Source organism: Poecilia formosa, unplaced genomic scaffold (assembly GCF_000485575.1).
Source record: "Poecilia formosa unplaced genomic scaffold, Poecilia_formosa-5.1.2 Scaffold573, whole genome shotgun sequence".
Taxonomy (NCBI): Eukaryota; Metazoa; Chordata; class Actinopteri; order Cyprinodontiformes; family Poeciliidae; genus Poecilia; species Poecilia formosa.
In genome coordinates this window covers 260,877-272,776 of record NW_006800512.1, presented here as the reverse complement: position 1 = coordinate 272,776, position 11,900 = coordinate 260,877, and the positions used below count along the sequence as shown (strand labels likewise).

Below are 11,900 nucleotides of genomic sequence, written 5' to 3'. Positions count from 1 at the left end.
CACAGACAGTTTGTCAGACATCCTGCAAACTCTGAATTCAAGCCACAGTACACAGTGAAGACGATAAAGCATGGTGGTTGAAGCATCATGATATGTGGAGGTTTCTCATACTATGGTGTTGGTCCCATTTATCACATACTAGGGATTCATGGACCAGTTTGACTTCACCAGAATACTGGAAGAAGTCATATTGCCGTATGCTGAAGAGGAAATGTCCTTGAAATGGATGTTTCAACAAGACAATGACCCCAAACGCACCAGCAATCAAGCAAAGTCATCAGACAAACAGAATTCAAGTAATGGCGTGGCCAGCACAATCCCCAGACCTTAATCCTATAGAAAACTTGTGGACTGAGATAAAAAAAAAAAATGCTGTTCATAAGGCAAAACCAAGAAATACAGAGGAATTGTGGAACATAGTACAGTTGTCCTGGGCTGCAGAACCTGCCGACTGGCGCCAGAAGTTGGTCGACTCCATGGACCACAGATGTGAAGCAGTCATTAGAAACCGTGGTTATGCACCTAAACATTAGTTTGATTCTCAGGAAAGATGAATCTTCCAGCATTTCTTAGTTTATATAGTTCATTTTTGAGTTTGTAAAGAAAGATGTCAACACTGCTATTTTTCTGAACATTGTATTTCTTGACTTTCTGTAAAATATTTTAATATTCAATTACTTTTTCCACCTTTTTTTTTTAAATAGAATGTGCAGTATCCCCAATGCAATTGTGTTCATTAACCATTTAACCCCACCGGTCACAATAGTGACCAATACATTTTTTTCAATTTCAAGGACACATATTTAGAGTAAATTATCACATGACTAGAGCTGATTATATCTTGGTTGCACCTTGGTGAGAAGAAGACTACAACAAACCTCCCAAAGAAGAGTCTAGTAATAATGTATGTTTAAATAAACATACAACAAAGATTTTTGGTGCACATCATCTTTAAAGTGTCTAGTTATGATATGCACCTTTGCATTTACAAAAATTTGTTTGGTGTGTGAGCAGGATGTGTAAACATGTTGACGGTCACAATAGTGACCGGTGGGAGAATACGTTTGATCTAGGTGCGTTTATTTAAATACATACCATATTCTTCCAATTCCTAACTTCTTCCTTTTTAAGATTAATTTTGAGTTTGGTTCTTGATCTGTTGGACTTAGTGATGGCCAGACAAAGCATACAACAATGTAGTTGTGAGAAAGATGGAATCCTTACTGAGTTTGATAGTGGTGGCTTAGACATGGACTATATGGGGAAGATGGGCCATTTTCCATGCCGATATGATCATTTCATGGGGAAAGAGGATGATCTCCCCCTTCAACAGTCATGTTGAAGCGGTTACCACCTTAAACGTTTGCAGGTGTTATCACCTGCAAACGTTTATGATGAAGGGACAGCTGTCTCTCTGATGTACCCTTTAAAAATAAAGAGGATCCTAATGAGGTTCCGACACAAGATAAGAAACTGCTGATCCACTAGAAAGACAAGAATATTTTCATAGTAGAAACAAAGATGAGAAGGAACTAAACAGAGACTGATGTAAAATAGATCAATGGGCACATGAGAGGTGTAGACCTAAATCCCTCAAGGTTCAGTGTCATGGCCAGGTCCAAGAAGTGGTGGTGGCCCATCTCAAAAGCACACTTGTAAATAGGATGATGGTAGCCTAGGAGGTTGGAGTTTATCTTGTACCTGGTGGGTTGCCTGCTGGAACCCCCACTTTGTCTGTGTCAGTAGTTGTGACCTTGATCAAGAGGACGATTCACCCACCATGCCAGCCAGTGGTAGTCAGAGGACCTGGCGGGGGAGTAAGGCAGTGAATGACTGCCTTACTCCTATCAGACTGTGCCAGGGAAGCTGTAGCTACAATCTAATAGCTTACTGCTATCAGAGTGTGAATGTGTGTGTTAATGAGTGAATGACAATATGTGGTGAAAAGCATTTTCAGGTCATTTGGACTTGATAAAGAACTATACAGGTACAGGCCATTTACCTTTCAGATATTAGTTTACAAATGTGTCGTAGGAGGAACGACTGATTTGCTCATCATGGGTTGTGGCTTATTATCTTATGCAAAGGTTTGGTACAAGGCCAATAGGTCATGGAAAAAGATCTCAAATGGACACTTCTCTTCAAGTTATGACAAGATGTGACCAAGACACTTACTGGTCAGTCAATGGAAGAATCGTTCCAGAGATGTTGCTTTTGCACCACCCATGCCTGGGAGAAATTCAAGGCTTTATTGCACATTGAGTGCTTCAAGAAAGAACATGGAAAGTAAGGAAGGGATGAAATAACCCAAAATTGAAGAATACCAAAGTCACCAAATGGTGAGAAGGAGCCATACAACTGGCCTTGATTTCAGGCCTTGGGGTCCAGTATACTGTAACTTTCAGGTATGTCCCTGGTCCAACACACCTGAATTAAATGGATCACCTCCTCAGTATGCAGTCCAGCTCTCCAGAGTCCTGCTAATCACCTGATTCAGGTGTGTTGAAGCAGAGATGGATGGAAAAGATTCATGACCCTGGCCCTCAAATCCTGGAATTGGAGACCCCTGCACTAAGTCTGTTGAGTCTTACTGTATGACAGTGTGACAAATGTTCATAATTTTCAGAAATATAAATGAAAGCCTCTACTGTAGATGTTCCCACCGGTCACAATTGTGACCGATCATAAAACACACTTTTTCATATATTTTTCCACAATTTTTAAAATTATTTATCCTTGATTAGTTCAAAGGGCTGTCAATGACATCTGATTTTAATATTTTCATGTCTGGGAAAAATCTGGGATTAAATGGGTTAAAATACAATTTATTTGAAGAATTTTGAGGTTTACTCACCTTTTTAAACACACTGCTATTATTATGAACATAACTATAAAGCGAGTACACCTCTCATATTTCTGCAGATATTTAAGTATATCTTTTCATAGGACAACACTGACAAAATGACACTTTCACACAATGAAAAGCAGTCTGTGTGCAGCTTATATGACAGTGTAAATGTAGTCTTCCCTCAAAATAACTCTATATACAGCTATTAATGTCTACCGGCAACAAAAGTGAGTGTATATTTTTGTAGCCGGGGCATCTTGTCCCGGAAGTGTGCTGCTGCATGCTCTTCCTCTTGTCCACATATGGAAGACGCTGTGACAGAGCGCAGCTGGCTTGTTAGGGAGACGGGTAATCGCCGTTTACATTTAAAAGCAGGTGATCGCTCAAGAGGGCAGATCCCAGGCTGATTCTTGCAGAGAGGTATGTGTTCTTTTACATTGATCTCGAGGTGGTTTAGAAGTATTTCTGATTCCTCAGTTTGACTGTTTTAGGTAACGTACTTCTAGTGATGTACAGTTGACCAGTTTCACTTTAGAGAAGTTAAAGAGTTTCTCATCTGTATAAAAGTGGTTGTCTAACTAGATCTCTTGTGTGTAGGTTGGCCTGCTATTGTTTCAGCTTTAGTTTTTGTTTTAGTTTTTGATTTGTTTCAGCGTCGTTTTAGTTTACTTATTTTTGGATAGTTATTGTTAATTAAAAGAACCTTCTTTTTTTTGGTTTTGTTTAGGGAAGGGGAGTTTCTATGGTCCAGCCCTCTGGTTTGGACATGCTGTCCCTGGGTCATAGGCTGTTTTATGTAGAGTGAGGAGGCCAGTGGAAGGGGAGTTTTTTTCTTTCCTTTGCTGTATTCACCAGGGATTTTTGTGCGTGTTTTTGTTGGGGAACACTTGGGTGCATTTAGTTGTATTTGTGTTTTCTTTATTATTCCTCCCCCAAGCAGTCTAATTTTATTTAATTGGGTTCTAGCTATTTTTCAGCTTTAAGGATCCCAGGGCCAGCATAGACTCCCACTTTTAGTGTGGTCACTTATAATAAAATAAATCGTGACTATTCTTGGTCATGAAACATTTGTGAATTCAATAAACAGTTTGTAATCTGCAGCAGTGCCTCTGTCAATTTTCACAAATTTATCTGTGCTCATTTTATATATAGCTATATATATGTATATGTGTGTGTGTGTGTGTGTGTATTATAAACTGTCTCTTCTTATTTGTATCAGATGAAGCTTTAGACATATCAGTGTTGTATATTCTGAACTTTGATCACAGGTTTTTAAAGGAAAGTTGGATCACTGTCCCTGGTGTTAACATGCTACCATGTTGAAGCTCAGTCACATGATCCCTCCTCCATGTGCTTTTACCGAGTGGTGGTCACGGCTTGCTCGGAATAACTGAAGACCATTGATCAGGAAGGCTGAGTCTGGCATGATGTTAAGTCAGGTTTCCGTTAGGCAAAGAACGGCACAGTTCTTCATCTCTGTGCTCATTTGTAACAAATCTGTTTCTATTTCACCACTGCTCCTCGCACTCTGCTGTCCATTCTCCATTGTCCTCAGGAGCCTGAAATCCTACCAAGTGTGGATTTCAGTCTCTGGTATATTAACAGTGGGATTGTCTCCCATGGCAATCAGCTCAGCTGTACTTCAGCTGAAAAATTGGCACTGAACTTGTGCCCAAAGCAGCCTGGAGCGCGAGATGCCACTGCACCTCTGTGTGCCACCATAGAAACATCTGAATATTATCAAACATCTGAATTACTCTGGCTAATTTTCAGATCAACAGAGGAATGGTGATCTACATCTGCTTCTTCAAGGGAGCCACAGACGACATCCTGCCTAAAATGGGTTAGTTTGCTTTTCTTTTTTTTTCTTTTTTTAAACCAAATTTGAACCTTTAAGAAATGTAAACGTCTCTATAAATCCCATGTTCTTCCTCCTGTCAAGTGTCCACGCTGCTGAACCTGCGGTTGTGTGAGCTGCCTTCTGGAAAGAGGGTTTCAGTGTTGGAGCTTCCTGGTAGCCTGCTGATCGTCCCTCAGGCCACGCTGGGTGGAAAAGCCAAAGGGAAAGGCATGCAGTACCACAATAACATCAGCAAAGAGGATGGACTGAAGCTTTACAGTTCCTTCATCTCGCTGTGTGAGAAAGAACTGATGGCTGCTGCTGGAGAGACTGGCAGGGAAGCAGAGGTGACTGTGAGACATGGAACATATGGACAGAGACAGGTGCTTCAGCTGGACACTAACGGGCCCTACACACATCTCATGGACTTTTGATATGTTCTATTTTACGAGACTGACGGAGATGGTGTGACGTTCATAGAAATAGAACTCTTGTGTGGTCATAAAAAAATTATAAGAATTGTTTGACTTGAAACTTCTTTATGTTTAAATTACGTTATTCTACTTTGCTAAAGTTGGATATAAACTGATTTTTTAAAATAAAAAAATGTATTAACTGACAATATGAAAATGATAAGTGTTCACTTATTTATTGCTAAAACAAAAAAGCAGTTTGATTAATTCAAAATCTTATTTTTGTTTTTATTATTGGATCATAAATGCCTATTTACATTCCTAATAGGCTAGATACATTTAATAAAATGTATCTATATTAATGTAACTAAATATAAGTTCACCTTTTGCACATTTTGGATACTAGATAAAAAGTTTTAAAAATGTTTTAACACTTTCAGGTTAACATTGTGCATAAGAAATTGTTCTTAATGTTTGGCTTGGTGAACTAAAGGTTTAGCTAACTAACTAAAGTTAGTTAGCTAGTTACTAACTAACTTTAGTTAGTAACTAGCTAACTAACTAAAGTTAGTTAGCTAGTTACTAACTAACTTAGTTACAGATGACAACCAAATGTTCATGTGGTAATTTGTGCATGAGAACTAAGAACAGGCTTGATATGTTTATCTAACATACAGAGATGCAGGGTAAGACGTACCTCACAGTTCATGGAGAAAATGTGTTTTTCTGTAGAGACTTGACTCTGAAGAGGTCTACAAAACCTTGAAGGGTTTTGTAGGGTTTGCAGTTGAATGTGATTATTACTATTATTACTGTTGAGTCTTAAGTTGTTCACACTTTGGTTTAACATGATCAAAATGGGGGTGCTTTAAAGATTGCAGTATTTTTTTTTTCTTTTTTTCTAGACAGCACCAACTACACACACTGAAGCATGTCTAACAATTCCCTACAACAAATCATAAGTGCAATTATCCTATTTTCGCTTGTTGAGCCATGTTTGTCTGTTTTGTTTGAAATTAAAAGTTATTGATTTTTAATAACTTTATTATTAAAGTTATTATTAAACTTTATTATTAAAGTTATTATTAAATCAAAAAGTCACTTGTTTTGTCAAACAAGTGACAAAAGTCACTTGTTTTTGTGGAGCTGCAAAAACAAGCGACTTGTTTTTGCAGCTCCACTTACTGTGTTGCCCCAAACTCTTCAACTTTAAAGCCCTGCCTCCAGACCAGTTTGCAGTTTGACTTCCTCCTCTCTCTCCAGTGTGGCTGTGTTCACGTCTTCCACACAAATTGATGCATTTGTTACAAACTGCAGATTCCATTGCTTTGTAAGTTTGTCATCTGATAGCAACATTGTTTTATGTCTGAAACTTCTGGTTGATTAATTGTTTGAACTTTTGTACCGATATAAAAAATACCATAACTGACCATCCTACATGAAAATCATGTTATACATATGTTTCATATATGGGGGACAATAAATAAGGCATGTATGTTGCCAAAAATGCATCCCTGTGCTAACTTTAAGAAATAAAGAGTTAAGAGTGAAATAACTTTTTCTACATAACCAGAGTAGTTCCATGATCTGCTGGTAGAAGTTTTAAATCAATAGGACAATATTTGAGGAGAATAAAGGAGGCGTGCATATTTTGGCAGGCTGGAAAAGCAAATTGCCAAAAAATGCATCCCTGTTGTAACTTGGAGAAATAAAGAGCTGAAAGGATTTCACCTTTTCTACATAATGACACTTGTTCTCTGAGCTAATGCTATAATTTTTATATCAACAGGATGGATGCAACTATTTTCAGGCTCATAAATTAAAATGCATTCCCTCCTACATTAACAGACTAGAAAGTTAAGCATGATGTAAAATGTTCTACATAATGGGCCTCTGTTTTGTAATGCTTTTAAGCTGTTATGGTATCAAAAGAAAAAGCTGAGAATTTCAAACCATTTGCGGAGAACGTTTTCATCAGACACGGACTGAGAAAAAGTTCGACTCATATGTGTCAATAAAGGTGTAAAAACCGTATTTATTTCAAGTAATTTGCGAAATAAAACCCGCCATTTTAGGGATTACATGGTTAAGAAACGTGATAATGTTACAAATATCTTTGAAATTTCCTCTTCAATCATATTTCAGTCCGGTTTCTCGTCAATATGCGAGACTTTAGGGCAATTTTGGGCAGGCATGCGTTTCTGGGCAAAACACCGGAAAAATAGCCAGGCAAACCCAGAAGCGAGATGGAGCGTCCCGGTGGTTTGTCCTCTGAAGTAAGTAGAAGCTAAACCTGCAGGCTTTGCTCTCCGATTATAATGAAACATGGAGTAATTATAAATGATTTCAGGTTACGTTTGATATGTCTGGTATTTTGATACTCTGCGCTCCTCATGTTTCTGTTAGCGGGAGCTAAAGTTTATGTCAGCTATGCTACTTTAGCTGTTGGGAGCTAAGCGTGGATTTTTACTGTCAGTTTGATAGTCTGTCTTCAGTCTTAACCTTAACCCAGGTTGATTAAGTTTTATGATGCTGAAGTCGACAAGGAGATTATGGCAGTTATAGATGTTGGTCATTATCACTGAAACTATTTTGTTGCTTCAGCAGTAATGAAGTAATGATCTGGACCTGCAGAAACATCATCTGCAGCTAGACTTTATTCAGCAGAACAAAATGAAAGGTACTTCATTTATGTTGACTTTTCAACATATTTAAAGATTTAATCTAATGTTCACACATAGGCCTGTCAGAATAATCAATAAATCAATTAATCAGATGATAAATTAAAACAAACTCAATCATTTCCATTGGCATGATTTATTGTTTCTCCTTTTTTCTCTCTTTATACCAGAAACTGGATAATAAGTCTTCTTTATCGTGTATGGATAAAGAACTGAGTTCGTAGAGGACTCTCACCAGTTCACCTTTGGAGCTATTCTAAAAGGATTCTGCCAAGACAAAGACAGGACTCCATCCATGGACGTTAAAGTTCTCTGCTGCAAAAGATCGTCTCTGCATCTGGGTTCGAGTGAAAACTGCCTCCCCAAAGCCTCTATTTAGATTAAGACACAGTGTAGGGTTAGAAGTAGGAGTAATTTCTAGAAATTCTTATAAGTATTAATTTCTTAATTTTTTACTGAAATGCTGTATGTCCTTTTCCCCTGCTAAAGCTTGCTAATAAAATACTAAAGTCTAATTTGATGTTGTGGACAGTTAAATTAATTGAGTCAACTAGATTTAATCCTTCTGATTAATGTAAAATCAATGTTAATGGTCCTAGTAAATTGGGGGGCTTCGTACGTTCTTTAGTTCAGATAAATAATGACCCTGGGACTTATTCCTAGTCGCTAAAATTATCTAAGCCGGTAACAAGTGCACGTTAATGACAGGGAAAGAGCTACCGTGAACAGACGTATTTTATGGGCTCGGACATCGGCGGGGCTACTCCGATGTCTGAATCATAGACTGAAGCGGGTCATAACGTCTTGGATGAAGGTAGTTAGAGCTTAGACGAATCTTTCTCGCTCCCAGCTTAAACAAAAGTTCTCTACATTCTTATGTGCGGTAATACCCAGGAATTAGAGGCTTTTCGGACCCGTGAGATGGAGAGCTGGTCAGTAGTCAGTCCGCTGAAGGTTAGGAGGAGTTAGGGGCGTGGCTGAGTACTGTGGATTAACAACCTCCATCTGAATTTCGCGCGTCATCCGGGTCACGTGTCTGAAACCCAGCAATACAGCAGCTTACGGAAAGCCAGTTATAAATGCATAAGTTAAGCTTACCATATTTTTTGACAAAATAAAACAGAAGAGAGAAACTTCCACAGGTTGGACATATCGATAAAAAAATCTGCTAAGTAAGCGCACATCGATGCTAAGCATAGAAAATATCCTATGCTATTGAAGAATTGAAAGGTGGCTATACTCTTAAATATCTAAGTAAAGGAAATAACGCAGAGACGTAGTTCTTGCTGCTAGGCTACAGACGAGCCGGAGATTTATTACACTGCCACGGATACCTCGTTACAGTTTCTTCAGTTCAGTACAAAAATCTTCATTGTCATTGTCTTGTCACAAAAAATCTCCTCTGAAGTCTTAACATCGACCTCTTTTATACCTTCTCATTTTCATCAGTGTGTGTTGGAAAGTTTCAACCAATGGCATCGATGTGCGATCCGTCCTACTTTTTGCATTACCACAAAGTAGGACGGATTGATGGGTAGCACAGATAGTCAGAACACCTGATTGCAATTTTGGTCAGACAGTGTGAAACACTGGAACTACATATTAGCTTGTGAATTTTATTTTTCCTTTGGATTTAAAAAAATAAATAAAATGAGAGAAAAAAAAAAGTTAAAGCGTGGCTATTGCTTACTATGGAATCCCCTAGAGATATGAGGGATTGCTTTTTCTATTGCAAAAGTATTGTGTTCCCTCGCAAAGGTTTTGGGTTCTTTCACAATAATGTACTGGTCCATTCATTTGGCATAATTGAATACTTAGTTTTCTGCTGTAATATAATATGTATGCATGTCATTTGTGAGATAAGTTTTATATATTTTCCTCAGGATAAAAATGCACCATGAGGAACAAGTCAAACCTGGGCTGTCCATCTCTTTCCATCCCTTCTACGATGTAAACAGAAACTCTGTCAGAAGGAAAGAAGAAAAAAATGCATCCAAACTATTTAGACTATTTTTGAGTTATTTTTATGGGGTAATAAAGTCATCTGACACTTTTGTGTTGGTAGTCTGAATGGTTAATAAAGGGCTGTTATCATTTGCAGCCCCATCTCAAGCTTAAACAAACATCAACATGCAGTAATAGATACACTTTAGATCCATTACTGTGAAAAGGTGCCATCCTGAGCGATGCAATTCTAGAATTACATGTAACAAAATAACCTGGCTCTATGTATGTACTCCAGGAAAAGTATTTTATTGAAGAAAAAAATGATGGTGATTGTTCACATGCCAAACAAATTGTATTGAGAGCCCAGTCTGTGCATATAGTACATACACTAACCAGGACAACCATCATACACTACATTCATAACAAATAGAACTGAAGCATTTCAAAATATTAGTGTACAAGTTTCTGACAGCAGCTCCAACTGTCAACTCTGATCTTTCTAAAGTTGCAGTTTTTAAATTATGCAAGATCTTTGTTTTGTTAACGACCAACGACAAAGAAACTGAGATGAAAACAATCTAAAGTTGGTTTTTGCTGATGTCAGACCTTATGGTCTGATTTGATCACAGCCCAGATTATCCCATGGTGAGGTTGATCAACGCTGGCCTGTGTAGGCACGAAACCAGGAAGTGACCGAGGCAGCAGCAGATGAAATCATTCCTCCAGGATTAGCCGATGGCTGGGAAACCTGCAGAGTACTCTGGGAAAGATCCATTGACTGCAGAAGTAAAGGGAGAAAAGTTTGTCAACCATGGTCCCACAGGGATTCAACATAACTAATTTTTCTGCTTATTCTTCTTGTATACTTCATTTTTTTTAAATCTGTAATTTCACTTGACTTTTTCCTTTTTTTCCCCACATAACCACAAACAAAGTATTTTTGGAGGTGCGGGGGGTGTTTATGCCTTTGAGCAACAAAAAGCAGTGCATATCTCCACTGGAGGATTATGGTGGAGGCACAATCCTGGAAGAAAACATGGTAGCTGCTGCAAAAGCTCGTTAAACCTTTATTTCACCAGACAAACATTAACAACAATTTATTATTTCCAATGTTAGACATTCTATTCCAACACAGAGTTGTAATTCTCTGACTTTGCGGGATGAACCGATATGCAGAAGACGGCAGGCACAGTCTCCGACAGATCCTCAGGATGCAGCTTGAACCGCGTTTCCAGATGTTGTCAAACAGTATTTTTATGAATGTAAAAGTGGCATGTTAGAAGCTTCAACGCACAGGATGACACAACCAGTCGGATGGATGAAAAGTCCGACATCATGCTGCACATTATTAAGGTGGGAGTTTTTTTCTGTAAGAATTCTTTTAAGCACTAGTTGTTTTTATTTGACAGATTTGTGCTTCTCGTTGCTGTTTTAAAGGGATGCATTAAGCTTGCAGTGACCAGACTTATGCCACCATTCTGGCAACCATTCAAAACCTACTACACTATATTCTTTTAAATTATGATGTTGCCCTGAGATTTCTGCTTTAAAGTATTACTACACTGACACTTAGATGGTAATTCAGACCATTACCTGCAACAGGTCTAATTATAAATTCTTAAGCAGTGAAGAACCAAGTCCTGTGTGTGTGTGATCTCTTTTATTCATACATTACAAAGTTAGCCACTTTTTTGACTCCTCAATAGTGCATAGGTTGCTGAAGTAGCTGGATGATGCATTTAAAGCAAAGGATGAGGCTGGTTTGAAAGCTGTGAGAATTATACTGAGCAAAAATATAAATGCTCCATGTCAAATATTGTCACAATGCTCATTTAAATGTAAATGAGCAATCACTGACATTTTATTTTTTAAAAGTAATATTTCTCTTGATTTGTGTATAATTTTTAATTCAACTTGCTCTCAGTGAGCATTACTCAGTGAGTTGTTTTTTTACTCGGTGCATGGGTGGGGCATGTCCAGTGGGTGATCAGACAAAATGAGCAACAGCTGGACAATACTTGGAATGGAGACAATAAAAGGCCACCCCAAAATGTCACATTTTGCCACAAGTCATAATGCCTCAGATGTCTCAAGTTATGTCGGAGCGTGCCATTGGCATGTTGGATGTAGGGACGTCCACCAGAGCAGTAGCTGCACCAGAGCAGTAGCTT

At 38.3% G+C, this 11,900-nt stretch overlaps 2 protein-coding genes across 3 annotated transcripts in view; one reads left to right on the top strand and one right to left on the bottom strand.

The window, feature by feature from the left end:
* The window catches only part of LOC103129734 (probable D-tyrosyl-tRNA(Tyr) deacylase 2), a 7,817-nt gene extending 1,684 nt beyond the window's left edge, over positions 1-6,133 (top strand). The window contains exons 2-3 of the mRNA XM_007540916.2: positions 4,622-4,691; positions 4,791-6,133. Coding sequence (XP_007540978.1) covers positions 4,622-4,691; positions 4,791-5,122 — 402 coding nt within the window. The 3' untranslated portion in view covers positions 5,123-6,133. The remainder of the gene's footprint in view (positions 1-4,621; positions 4,692-4,790) is intronic.
* A 3,881-nt stretch (positions 6,134-10,014) lies between these two features.
* The window catches only part of atg14 (autophagy related 14), a 49,852-nt gene continuing 47,966 nt past the window's right edge, over positions 10,015-11,900 (bottom strand). For both annotated transcript variants that reach the window (XM_007540915.2, XM_007540914.2), the window contains exon 11: positions 10,015-10,507. In XM_007540915.2, the coding sequence (XP_007540977.1) occupies positions 10,385-10,507 (123 nt within the window). In that variant the 3' untranslated portion in view covers positions 10,015-10,384. The remainder of the gene's footprint in view (positions 10,508-11,900) is intronic.